Source organism: Alligator mississippiensis, chromosome 3 (assembly GCF_030867095.1).
Source record: "Alligator mississippiensis isolate rAllMis1 chromosome 3, rAllMis1, whole genome shotgun sequence".
Lineage (NCBI taxonomy): Eukaryota > Metazoa > Chordata > Crocodylia > Alligatoridae > Alligator > Alligator mississippiensis.
In genome coordinates, this window is record NC_081826.1 from 76,048,125 (window position 1) to 76,063,123 (window position 14,999).

The window sequence follows — 14,999 nt, forward strand, 5'->3', positions numbered from 1 at the left end:
TTTTTTGGAAATTGAATGTTCATGTAATATCTATGCTGCTCTATCTTTGTGCTACTTTTTTGTCCCAAATAGAATCAAGTCATGACCAGTTCTAGACACACATCAAGGTTGTTGCATAAATTGTAAACAAACACCATGGAATTCATGTACTGAAGCTTCAGACCTCAACCACTTAAGTTCATGGAGAATTTCTATTAACATTCATTAGAGTACATGATTAAACTGTATATAGACATCAATACATATATGCCAGCCACTACTGTGTTAGATAAATGATTAAGTGGTTCTTCTGTGAGTGAAAGACAAACAATTGGACCTAGACACAATCAAACCATGAAATCAAAATATGAACATGGTCTAATTCTTTCCAATTATTTCTAAAATTATCTAATTCCTACACTTAACATACCTAATTGAATATGAGATGACCCTGATTATAAGACGCTCCCCCCCAATAATTAGATTTTATATATGGAAAATGTATATGTTTGTTATAAGTTTCAAGGCATAGAATCTAATTATTAGAGATTTGCCTTGAATTTGTCCCCCTTCCACTGCTACATCAGGGAAAAAAATCTGGGGGATCAGGTAGCCCCATTGTCCTCTGCCTGAACAAACTTCTTTCTTCTCAAGCCTCTTTCCTTATTCCTTCCTGTCAGACTATGCTTTCCTAGAGCACATGGAAGCAAGAAGCAAATTTGAAGAGAGTGGGTGCATCTACAATAAAGACTCGGAGTCTTCACGTGTGGCCTTATAAGGCCACAGGAATCTAACTCAGCTGTAGGTTAGTACTTGTCAACACAAGTACTCTTCTATGGCTGCATTCTTTAGTGTGCAGCAATGCACATGTAGATGCTGATGGGGCTGGCTGGGGCATAAGGATGTTTCAGTGCTGGAGCTGCCTGCTGGCTAGTCTCACATTGAAACACCCTTATGTCCCAGCCAGCCCCTCTGCAGCATGTTGAGCTGGGTCAGAGTAGCCCCAGAAAAGCAAATTTTAGTACAGGTACTTCATAAACACACTTTTAAGAAACACTTTTGTACCTACTTGTATATAGTATAAACTATGCATGACATTAGTCCAAAGCCGAAAGGCTCACAATTTACCATATGGCTTACTATGCTGGGCCCCAGAAGAGACAACAGCATTTCAAACCATGGTCACCTCACAGCTCAGCCATGCTCAGTATGTGTGTGTACTCCAGATACCAACCCAAGTAGGGTTTCACATGACAATTAGGCCCCCACTGGAAGCAGGTGTTCTTGTCAACAGGCCTTAGATTCTACAAAAATATAGATGAAGATGAGGTACTGGGCAACCTGGTCCACCTCTACCACATGGAATGCAGAGCCAAACTATTCATATTGGATGAGCTGAGGAGGAGACATAGGGATTCTAAGTAAAGCTATTTGGGTCCCCGTTCACTAATGTTTGCTAAATATTTAAGGATGGTGAAAAAAACAAACAAGCAGGACTCACTGGAAATTGGAAAGAAAGGTACAGCTCAGCTCTGGGAGTGAAGGAGGAGTTGAAATGTATTTAATGTAGTGGCTCACCATGACTTGAAAATGAGTCAGTACTGAGGGGGATTGTCCTCAATGGGCACAACAATACATCTTATTCAGATTGGCAGTACTAATCTATTCATGTGGTAGGATTCCATTAGCATCTCAGTCTTTTTGGCTAAGATCAAATGTAGTACCGGGGGGGGGGGGGGGGAGGGGGAGAAGTGTTGGGGCTGGCTCTGGCTCTCCCAGTGTTGACGTGGTACTGAAGTACACTACAAGCCTGGTGCCACTACCCTATGGGTGGAACACTTGCCCACTTTTTATTTTTTTGAGGTCAATCCCCCCCAAAGGTTCCCATCATTATGTTTGCCCCATGTAGGCTATGTGTTTTATAATCATACTCATTGTTAGCTGCATTTAATCATCTTTATAGATGATTTCCATTACTGAGTACATAATGCTTTTGGCTTATTTCTACCTGGAAGAATACACAATTTAGCATCAGATTCTTTCTATGCCTGAAAAAGGGTGTTTGTGCCTGAAAGCTCACAAAAAATAATTTTTCCATCTATTTAGTTGGTCTAATAAAAGATATCACATCTACCCAAAGAACTTTGTCTACTTGGTGATTTTGGCAGCAGTTTAATAACAGACAATTCATTTAGTGAGGTTTCCTTTTATGTGAATGCAATACAAGAGGCTTTTTTTTCCACATGTTGATTGGGAGGAAAAATACCTTGTCTTATATTTGACTAAATAAAGTAATTAAAAATCAGGATTTCATTTTTCAGCTCACCACTATATTTCATTTGGCCTCGACTCTGCAAAAAGAAAGGGTGTTTTTTGGAATTGCAATAAAACTCCTATTAAGATACAAACATGAAAACTTTCACTTTGATCACTGTTGTTAGGAGATGAGATTACTTTGGCTTGGGAACACATTTTTTTCAATTAATACTTAAAAAGTGGATTTGTAAATGGAAAATAATATGTTTCATACTGGTGAAAATTTATTAATGTTCAAACACTGGAAATCTGGGAAAGCAAAAGCCTAGTAGTTTTGTAGAGTTTTCTCATTACCTCCTTATAAAATGCATAAAACAACAACTGCTTTATTTATCTTCCCCCCAGGATACAGATACATTAAAAATCAACTATACAGAGGAATAAAATTTGGCAAAAAGACAGCATCTCAAATATAGTTATTTTACACCAATTGTGTTGACTTTGCACCTCAGTCCTGTACTCATGAACAGAATCTCCACCTACATGTAACATTGGTATTAAAAGTAACCCCAGGCTAAGAATCATGTTTATACTTTTTTGTAATTTCTAGAAATCTATCAGAAGCATATGAGCTACATTTATCAAGGGAAAGATATAAAAAGAAGAATTCATAATGGCCTGAGCAAAGTAAACTCTTTGAGGAAAGACCATCTTTTTGTTTTATGTTGTACATCATATAACATACAAAAGTATCAGCCCACAACCAGGTGTCCTTTCTATTGTGGCAAAATTAGTATTAGTATTCATTTTATAATTCATATTCTTATTATTTTGCAATGAGCTTGAAATATGTACTGTAGGATAAACTGGCAAACTAATTTACTGTCTTTCTTTTCTCCAGTATGAGCTCTTTCTCACCTCAAATGTCTCTGCCATCTTTAATTCATCTTTTACTTCATGACCTTTGAAAGAATTAGATAAAGAACACTTCGAGGATCACAAAGAATGTAGAAGTTCTTATGGGTATCATAGAAATCTAAAAGTTTTTTAAAAATTGTTCGATTTGCCCTTGATTATTGATTTCTCACACAAAAAATATGTAACCTTGTCAAAATGAAAGCATCCCAAATAAAAAGCCTGGAAATATTTCATCTTTCAATCCCATGCACTCACACAGCACAGAATCTTAAATTGGGTCCATGAATAATTCAGAAGCTTAGGTACAGGAGGAGACAGTCAAAGGTTTACATTCCTTAGACCTGAGGCTTTCTGTACACACTACAGGTCTAAGGAGATTTTTAAATTATGGAAAGCATGATGTTTTGTAAGCTTACTATACACTATATCTGAATCTCAGAGAACACTTTGTAAGTCTAAAATTCAACTCAGACTTTCCTATGGAGGCAAACTTTAAGTTGTAATCACAAGGTATCTTACTCCATCTTTTGTCAAGAGAACGGCTACAGTATAAATGAGAAAACTAATAAGAAAGGTGGTCCATAAAGAAAGGGGTAAAATATTCAATATAGTAAGGACACCAAGGGAGATTACTGTTACATTCGATTGATTTTAGTCCATTCGTACGGTATAATAAATCCTTCATGCACAATTGAAAAAGATGCAATAAAACAGCCAGAAACAGTCCTCTCTTTGGCAACATTCAGTTAGTCATCTGGTTTTTGGGTTTTGTTTTTTTTTAGGGTTTTTTTTTAATCTTATCATGTTCGTGGATGTTCCTTACTGCTGTATCAAAAAGGAATTTAAAAAAAATGATAACATATCACAAAGACACAATTGCAGCAACACAGGGATGCCTCTAAAATATTTTGAAAGGTCACCTGTACAAACATACGAGCCCTCTGAAATGTAACATTAAAAAACAGTATTTTTTAAAAAGGGGTACTATTGTGAAACCTTTAACCTTTTATTATGTTTGCACAGGCAAGGAGAGGGTATGGACAACCTGCCAGTTGTGCAGCTATTAATCTTGCTTCAGGTCCCAGCTCTCCTCAAACCCTACCAGAATTCCCCTCTCTTCCCCTTGCACCTGCAACTCCTCCTTCCCTCCCTCCCTGCCAGAGCCCTGCCAACTCCAGGGGCCATCTGCAAAGCTAAGCCATCCAGTCCCAGTTCTGTTTAACCTCTCTGTTCAGCTGAAATGGGGAGAGGAGATCTAGCAGCAATTGGAGCTGAAGCATCAAACTGCCAGTGGCTGGGTTGGGGAGCCCAACCACTACTTGCTTCCCCACTCCCCCTTTCCCTCTCTTCATCAGCTTTCTACTCTCCCATCCCCTCTATCTCTTGCCCCTGTGAGGGGAGTGGGAGGGTAGGAGACAGGACAGCAGAGCTGCAGATCATTACAACCTCTGTTAGCTCTGCCTGGGTGACACTAGAGACTGTGGTGTTTCAAAATATTCCAGTTGGGAATGGCAGAGGGACATATGTGCTTCCCTTGGCTGAAATGTTTCCTTTATGAAATGTTTCACTTGCTATGTCTGCATGCATCCATGAACAGCATTTACATGTTAATGACAAACTGTTACTAGCTCTCCTGCTTTTTTGGGTTGCTTGCTTCCTAAAACACATCTGTCCTGAGGAAGTTTACTTTTTTCCATTATAGATGTTCCTCTGCAGAATCTATGGATATGTATTTCAAAGAAATATCTCATGCATGTTAGTGAGGTATGTGCTTAAGTACCTCGCTGAATTGTGGCCCTAGTCTGACATATTATTCAATAATTGTATTTGCAACATATTATTTTAAAAATATATCATATTAGGATCCCAACAGATTTCAGCGCAGCTACACCAATTTCTACTAGTAAAAACATATACTGATATGTGTAAGAATAAGGTGGAGTACAGCCCACATTTTAATAATATTTTACAAATGGAAAATCAATAAAATCCAAAATGAAATATATATTAAAAAAAAGATGGCACGGGGTAGAAAAATATACACATATTTGGATTTGTACACACTGGGCATGTCGATACATGCTGCTATGGCACCATTGGTACTGCACCATCATTTACTGCTTCCTTTTGGAAGTACTAAAATACAGTGCAGTAACAGTCCATACTGTGCCATGTGTGCCACACGTGGCTATTTTTAGGCACTACATTCCCAGAGCGATGTGTAATAATGAAGGACTGCATCACTACAGTGATGTAGCATCACATGTTGATGCACCCACAGTTAACCGTAAATGTAAATAGCTTACTGAATGCATAGTTATCCACGGAGGCATATTTCCTACATCCAGCTTGCCACCAGTCAACTTTGAAGTAAAGAGACTAAAAGACTGTTTCAACTTTTCTCTGTGCCTACCCTGGAGAAAATGGACTAGCCTAAGTAGGAGACTTTACCACACCTTCAGCTCTCCTGTGAAATATGAATTTTCATTTCTACCTAGGAAATCTTTTACAATTTTTGTTCTTTCCTATGCCTGATGAAGGGAGAGTGTGCCTAAAAGCTTGCAGATAAATACAATAATATGTTTGCAAATATTTTGTTGGTCTAATAAAAGATATCACCTCTTCCATGAGTTTTGATTTCTTTTGCCTCTAGACTAATACAGCTACAACCTGGATACCTGGAAACCTAGTGTATGTTTGATATCTAGCTGCACCAAATTTCTGGGAGAAAAGATTGAGTCAACTAGAATAAACTAAAGGCAAATAAGGGACTCTAATTTGAATTTCTCTCCCCCACCTTCATGTGGCAACTGAGAAAATAGGTCAAGATGGAGGTAAAATGTATAAAAGAAAGGTGATTTTTCATTTATACGCTAAGTCACTCAATCAGTGTTTTTTTTGGTCTATTTCACAAAAATAATTCATTTTATTAGCCTGATCTCTCAAGTTTGTTTATCACCAATATTCAGTCTCAGCAAGTAAATATATTTTCAGCTTAGTGAAAGCAAGGTTTGCTTATCTTTGTGGGGGTGCTGTGGGAATAAGTGTATTAAAGAAGATATCGCTGGGGAAATGGGGACATATTGAATACATTTCAACTTTAAAACCTAAGAGGAAAAGCCAACAATCAGCAGAGGCACAGCAGGTGCCCATATAGAAAATGGCGAAAGATGAAGTATCCTGAGTACTAATGATAATTACAGACCTTTGTTTATTTTCTTCTGTTGAAGGCCTAATACTTTGCTTATAAATAATGCTGCAGTCAATGACAGGAGAAGGAAGAGGCATGTCAAATATTTACCAGTCAGGGGAATTGTTTGTTGTTGTGTTTAAAGAGTGAATCTGCACATATATTGTTTTCAGTCTAACACTCAAAGGCAAAAGACAGGAAATATTCATATAAAGGGAAACAAAGTATAACATTTTCAAGCTTAAAATTGCCATTTCTGAGCCTACTATTATGGAAAAAAGTATGTATATTGAAAATAAAAACATTTTGCTTTTTGTGACAGTTATTTTATTATATAGGAATCAGGATATAAACTAATATTATCCCAGTTGTGATGTTGGCTTTGAGTTTTAATATATTTAAACAATCAGAGCAGATGTTCAAAGAACACAAAAGACACATGCACAGAAACTCAGGCTTGAGCACAAAGTAGCATTTGTATCCAACATAAGCATCTAACATGTAGATGCCAAATACTCTACTTAGCTGCAAATAGGAGTTTTTCTAGATACAGCTACATGAAAACTCATAATGACATTCATTGAAAAGATGTCCCTAAAAGATTTTTCCTCATAATTAGATCAGTAAAATAGCTATTAATAGGTGAAAAAAACATTTTGACATTCTTTTTTGCCATTTTAACACAAACTATCACTTACATATTGACGCATTAATTTTTCAGTAAAATGATAGTTCTCAAATATTCTCCAATCTGATCTATAATACTAGGCATAATAAGCCACTACAAATGTCTACTTTGGTGTCAGCTATTTGTGCTCTGCTATCTGAAAATTAACAAGAAGTTGAACAACAGTAACTGTGTGGAATATAAAACATTTTAAGCTACTTATTTTGGTGCTATTCCCATCAACTGTAATGAGAATGTAATTCTTGTAGGTGAGGGCAGAATTGAGATCTTTATGTGCTCTGATTGCATCATAGTGCTGTTCATATTACTGTTTTACCCCGGTTGTTTAATACATTTTTCCCACATTTTTCTTTTCCCCCTTTTCTTCCCCTTCCTTTTATCATCATTTCTTTTTATCATAATTTCTTGTATTGTCTAATAATAGCCTTTAATTACCTATAAAAATCAAAGGCTATCATTTGAGGTCATGAGTGTTTTTTGAAGACTTTAGGTCATAACCTTATGGGGCAAGGAACAGTGCTATTGTGTTTAAATAAAATGAGATGAACTATACAGAAAAAAATAACAGACAGACAGATCATCAAAACACCAGGAAAAACTTTGACACTACATAGAAACAATAGTAAGAACATGAATTACCCAGTAGAAGGCCAGACAATTCTCTCTCATTTGGTGTTTTTTCTTATCAATTGCCATCATGAAATATAACATAACAATGTACCAAAACATCATGGCAGATGTCTCACCTGTATCCGTTCAACTTCTAAAAAAGTTGCTGTTTGGAAGGCTTTTTCCCATAGTGTTAGGTCAGACTCTAATTCCACAGAAAAGTAGAGGTCTTCTCCAGATTCAGATTGGACACCAAAACAGTGTTTCCGACGGTCCAAAAGATCACTGTCCTAATGAAAACCTGAAGTTATATAATCTGGCATACATCAATTAATAATTCTTACTGTAAATACCTATGATTTGAATACATTATTTAAAATGTGGCAGTTTTAACTTCATACATATTGCAAAATTCAGAATTATAGCTGATGTTTGGGCCTAAACCTTGACATCTGAAAGCATCTGAAGTAGGAAATTTATATTCAGAGCTGCACATTCAAACAGAAAGCTGCATTTTGGTTTACAGAACCCCAGGCATAACTTTCAACATCTTAACAAGCTAATTATCATGCAGGTTACAAAAAATTTCTAAACTAATTAAGTGGTTATAAAATGTGTCCTCCATTTATCCAAAGTAAAGGTAAAGCACAATGTAGCCTAAGTTTCTCTAAATTAATTGAACCCTAAAAGATTCACAAGTAATGTGAAAGAACACTTCAGTGCAAGCAGTCAATTTATCCTTGTACTGTCTTTTGAAACAGTAGCAGAGTCCATATGTGATTTCTTACAAAATCCAATGTTAAAAATTCCTTGTCTATGGGTTTTAAAGAAAGTACTCGTATTACCAGAACATACATTTGATATCAGAAGAAGAAAAACCTAACATTTATTAACTACCAGGAGCTGTAACTGACATTATGCTGAGAAATTCACAGCAGTCATGAAGAACATTTGAAAACAGAAAAAAACTGAAGGTTAAACTCAGACAAAAATGTACCTTTATACATATTTGTAAAAACATAACACCTGCACCCAGAAATATGACATAACTAATGTATGGGAACATCAAAGTGAAACAACTTCTAAGAAGCTATGATGGAAACATGAGTCTTGACTCTCTGAACATTTCCTTCTACCAACACAGTTAAAAGCATAGCTTCATTATTACATATACCCAGCTAGACCTTGACCATAGCTAAGGCTTGAAGTTTTTGTCTGAAGCATGCTAATGCTCCTGTTAGTACTGGAAACCTAGAGGTCCTTGGTCTTTCACTCAGGGACCATACTATTTACCAAGCTTGGGGTCAAGAAGACAGTTTTCCCCTGGCTCAGACTGGCACAGATTGTGGGGGGTTTTGCCTTCCTCTATGGTATGGGACACAGTCCTTTTCCTAGGGTCTTATAAGCATACATTAACTAACTACTTCTCTGTTGTTGTAGTGGCGCTGCTCTTATCCCTCCTTCCTTTCGGTATTCATTCTCGGTCTTTAGGAAAGTGTTCCTTGTAGTTGTGGATAAGGGTTCAAAGTGGTAATTTGGGGTTTATCTTTGATTAACGGTAGTCTATGAATGCAGAAGACTGGACCTGATGGCCCAGAAGGCCATTTCAAGTTCCATATTCATGTTAGCAAGTGATTTGGGGCTTGAGTCAAGGAGCATGTGGGAAGTGAATAAAGGGAACTACTCAGGGGATGCATCTACACATGCATTACTGTACTTTTCCTAATGCACATTAAATTTAGTACCTCCAATGTCAGGTACTAAATTAATGTGCATTAGGCTACACTAATGCACAGTAGCACAAGCTCATGCTTTTTAGGTGACACTTAATGCACAGTAGCCTATTTTACTGCACATTAGTATAATAGCATGCTTTTTTACGCGCCACTTTAATGTGCAGTAAAATAGGCTACTGTACATTAAAGTGCATGTGTAGACTTGCCCTGTGTGTGTTACACTTTGGATATCTGCCACTAGTGTAGATGCCCCTGGAGACAATAGCCAGCTGACAAAAATTTCTAATGGCACTCTTATTTACCACTGGGGCTGAGACAGAAAATCATAGACCCATAAGTGGTTGTTGGTTGTCAGCAACAAGTATTTTTCTCCTATCCTTTGCTGACCTTGATGGCTATGGTACAGAGAAACGGCACCCTTAACTACATGCACACAGAGCCAGTTAAACCTTATCACTTTTTATGAATAAGGGATACAAACTGTTCCATACCTTATACCACCTGGAGTTTTAGAAAAAGTGGTGGCAGTCAGATGAGGAGTTGACAACCCTAACCTTATCACCAAGGTGATGGGGCACACACTCCAAATTAAAACTTGCAAAGCATGGCCCAGAAATCACATTTGCAACTGAAAATCAAACACAAACTTTCTTAAAACATTCCCACTGAAGGACTAAATTTGGAGCCTCAATGTTTATAAGTGGCCCTTGTGTCACAAGTTGGATACTGTTGTGTTGGAGGAATAACACAAAACACCATTATGCTTGGTCAGTCACAAATATAAGAACTAAAACTAAACATATCTCTAGATGTGCACACTTTTCCAGCAGCTTTGAAGGGACAAGTGGATAAATCTGTCACTGTCTTATTAAAGACATTGTTAAATAACAACTTATGTTCTGTTGGAAGAACTATCATAGCTCTTGTCCAATACTGGATCTCCTGGTCTTAGGTTAGGGTTCAAGAGCTATACTCAGATAAGTGAATGTACTTCATAAGCACGGTACATTGGAAAAATAAACGAGTAAATGTGCACACAATATTCCAAAGAAGGGCTCACATGATGGCCCTGCAAATCTAAGAACTGTTTCAATAGGAAACAAAAATGTATTGTATTGAACTGAATATAATTTATTCTTGACAATATTTGTTATGATGAAGAACAAATCATTATTACTAAACTGAAAAAAAAAAGAGCCCCACCACACAATAGAATGATTTCCAGTATCATAAGCAACATGAACATGAGTAATGGTCCGTACTTGTAATTCTTATTGAGCAGTCCTTGGTCTTAGAATACACGTTCCAGCATAGTTCCGCAAAGTTTAGATGTGATGACTATCAGTTCAGACTGTGAAGCTGTCAATCATAGTTATTTAATGGGTTTGTAGGAACTTAAGTAATCCTCATTATGCAAAAAAATCCTGTGATATCCATTCCTCTGGTAGCTATTGTTCTTAATGATATGTAATGCATGTAATATTGATTTTATTTATGCATAACTCTCTTGCCTTCTCTAATCTTTCCTTTTTTCATTTGTTCATAGGCATGCAATACTCCATGTCAGGGGGTGATATTGGTACATCTACTTCCACCTTGTGTAATGTTATAAAGGAAGGTATCAATAGACTGATTACTATGTGGACAGCTTTCAAAAATAAAAATTGCTATGTAAATCTCATATATACAATGTGGATATAGGGTGATATTTGCTCACTAGGAAACATTAGCAATTATCCAAAGGATTCTGAAAATCCAAGATAAAATTTTCTGGTATTTAAATAGAAGAAACTTTTCATTATTAATTAGCTTTTATTTTTCTGGGACCTATTTTGTTGATGAGATATTTTATGTTTGTATAACTATAATGTATTCAGGAATTTAATGGTCAACACAGTCACCTACTTTTATCATTACTTAGTTTGCAGTGGACTTTAGCTGACTGTGATGATTTCATAAATACTTTCAATAGGTGATAATGATTGAATAGTAGTATTTATTAGTTCTTTGTTCATTTTTTTAAAAATTATCTTGGTTCTCATTAAGGACCACCTTCCTTCTGGAATTGACATTGAATACCAAACAGATGAAGGGCTCTTCAGTCAGTCTGGAACTTTTCAGTCAAAGACCAGAGTAATCAAAAGCATTCTTGATCTTCAATATGTTGATGACTGCACCATCCTTGTGCACACTGAGGAAAACCCCAGACTGTGCTAGATCATTTTGGAGAAGCCTACCGAACTTTGGGCCTCCTTCTCAATACAGAGAAGACCAAAGTTCTCTATCAGCCTGCCTCAGCCCATGAATGTGACCCCTTTACCCAAATTACCATGGTGGGAATTACCCTGGAGGTAGTTGAGCACTTCCCCTACCTCGGCAGCCACCTCTCTCAGAGAGTGAATATTGATGAGGAGATCCAGCACTGGATCTGGTGCTCAAGTGCTTCCTTTGGAAAATTGCTTCAGCTTGTCTTTATTCATTGTAATCTCTGGAAAGACACCAAGATCAGGGTCTACAATGCAGACATCATCACCACTCTTATCTCTGTGAAATGTGGGTGATCTATTGTTGTCATCTCAAAAGCCTGGACAGGTATCCCCAACAATGCCTCCAGAAAATCCTCCATATTGAATGGGAAGATCACTGCACAAATACAAGCATTCTTACTGAAGCCAATGTTACCAGCACTGAGTTGGTGAACCACAAGTACCAGCTTCACTGGACTAACCATTGTGTGTGGATGCTTGACTGTACTCCCAAAACAAGTGCTCTATTCTCAGCGTAGTAACAGTCTGAGATTTTGTGATGACTAGAGGAAATGCTACTACAAGGACACTTTGAAAGCACACCTTAAGAAAACTGAAGCTGACATCAAGATTAGGGAGGAGCTGGCTGCCAACCAACTCCAGTGGCATCACAACCTCAACCAAGCAGCTGTCTATTTCCAGGTAAAGTGCCTCAGCCTTGAAGCAGAGAAAAGAGTGGAGGAAGGAAAAGGAGAGAAATCCTGGTGTATGGCCTCCCATTCCCCGAGCAGACCTGGAACGTCTGTGGATGGATTTGTGGCTCAAGAATTGGACTCTTAAGGCATCTCAAGACCCATCAATGAGCCATGGTAGAGATCATCCTCAAGGCGAGAGATTTTTGATGATGGCAATCTACAACTTAACCAACAATAAAATTCTCTGGAGAAGATATAATCACAGGATGGGAAAGGTTAGGAGAAAGTTTGACTACTAATGTCTTAACTTTCCACTTGCAAAAGGTCAAATTAGTTATTTAACACATACAAGCATCAGCTTTGCAACAAAACTGACTGAATGGATTCTGAGGATGGTTTCTGGCTTAGATCCAGATGCAATGTAACCCAGTGTCTTTGCTGTCAGGATGGTGCGAGTCCTACTCGCCTAATTAATAATGATGTTCATGTTAAGTGAGAGTAATAAATTTGTCCAAGGGAAACCAGCATGGCTCATTAACCGGATCTTTTCAAATACAAGTGGAATGCTACATAGTCACTGGGTAATGGCATCATCATACCTTCTTACCTTTCCAAAAAGTGTATTTTCTCTATTTAAATTCTGTCAACTTTGTTCATATCATGCTGTATTAATTTCTTGTTATTTTAGTAAAAAATAATTTAATCAGTTTTTGGACTCCTTTCTGTGAGATATGAGTACTCTGAGCCTCCACTGCAATCAACAAGAGTTAAGGGTACTCAGGAACTAATATTAAGTGCTCAGAAGAAGCATGCAAGACTGGGCTACCTATATTGTGCATACCTTGCATAGATTGCATTAGACAAGATTGTACATCTCTTACCCACATCTGCTGAGCAGTTTTGCCATGAGTAATCCCATGGTTGGCAAATGATTATGGCAGTAACCACTCACTAATATTAAATACGGTGGTCACAATCTGTCCATATGTATGTTTACATAAATGCATATGCCCTCATACATTAATAATGATGTTCATATTAAGTAAGAGTAATAAATTTGTAATATAATGTAATATATACACACGTAGGCATGTATGGAAAAAAGCAGATGTGGTAGTGAATCTGACCTTAATATTTAAAAAAAAAAAAAAAAATCAAATAAAGCACTCCAATTCATGAGAAATCATTTATATTATTACCTTTTTATAGAACATAGATGGAGGAAAGTAGATAAAATCCTCCAATAACTGGTTTAGCCACTTACGTGTGCCCTTTATCAAACCTAAGATACAGGATGATTGTCTAAGGATACATATATATAAACTAGTAACAATGAACTAAAATAGGGTGAGGATTTATTATAGGTCAGCTACTCTGTTCTCTTTCCCTGTAGTACATGAATGCTAACCCACAGTAGTTTGCTCTTTTTCTTTGAAAAAGGACTTTATTTGACTACATAATGACTTCATATGAGCCAAATAGGATGGATAATGATTGAATTGTACTGTTCTCAGTGACTTCAATTAAAAACAGATTCTCTGGAGAAAGAGTGGTTACAAAAGAAGAGAATGTTAGATCACCAATATCCTACTCTCCAAATAAAAATGCTTTTCCCCCCACACTTTTTTTTTGTTAAATAAATAAAAAATGTGAAGCAGCAGAATTACATCAAGGTAATGCACGTGGGGGAAAATAACCTCAGTTATACATACACAGTGCTAGGTTCTGAACCTCCTGTTATGCCTCAGGAAAGAGACCTTGGTGATGGTTGGTGAAAGTTATCTAAAAATGTCAGCTCAATGTGCAGCAGCAACCAGAAAAGCCAATAAAATGTTGGGCCTCATTAAGAAGGGAATTGAAGACAAAATAGAGCACCATCATCATGCCATTATACAAAGCCATGATGTGATGATCATATCTTGAATACTGTTTGTAGTTCAAAAAGTATGAAGTAGAATTAGAAAAGGTACAACCTAAATGATCAGGTGTATGAAGCAGTTGTCATACCAGGAGAGACTAAAAAGAGTACAGCATTTCAGTTTGAAAAGAAGACAGCTGAAGGAGGAGATGATAGAATTCTATAAAATCATGAAGGATCTGACCAAAGTGAATAGGGAACTATTATTTACTGGGGCCCAGAATAATAGAATAAGGCAGCATACCATGAAATGAGTAGGAGACAGGTTTCAAACGAACAAAAGAAAGAACTTTTTTATGCAGGGCATGCTTAACTTATGCAACTCATTGCCAAAGGAGGTCATAGAGGCAGATCGCAAAAGGGTCTAGACAAATTAATGGCTCAGAGATTTACTAGTAGCTATTAAGCAGAAGAATTGGAGATGTTTTTTTTTCTGGCATCTCTGTACCAGTGATGGTGGATGCCAGGGAGAGGATAGGTTACTCTAAACATCCGGTTCAATGTTTGCCCTCTAAAGCACCCATTTCTTGCCTCTGTTGGAGGCAGAATACTGGCTAGATGAGTTACTGGTCTGACCCAGTGTGCCACTTGTTTTATTTTTATTACTGTAAGGGAGACCTTTATGTCACATCCAGATGCAATATAGCCCACCATCCTTGCAATCTTCCACTGAAAGTGGCCATTCACTAGAGAGTCTCACTTTATGTCCTGATATAGTATTAGCATAGATATTTCCAATCTCTCTCTTTGATATCTCTGAATGA

The 14,999-nt window shown here is 37.1% G+C and overlaps 1 protein-coding gene across 1 annotated transcript in view; it reads right to left on the reverse strand.

Annotated features, from left to right (window-relative positions):
* The window catches only part of SNTG1 (syntrophin gamma 1), a 386,259-nt gene that overhangs the window by 53,935 nt on the left and 317,325 nt on the right, over positions 1-14,999 (reverse strand). Inside the window, exon 15 of the mRNA XM_059724105.1 lies at positions 7,778-7,930. Coding sequence (XP_059580088.1) covers positions 7,778-7,930 — 153 coding nt within the window. The remainder of the gene's footprint in view (positions 1-7,777; positions 7,931-14,999) is intronic.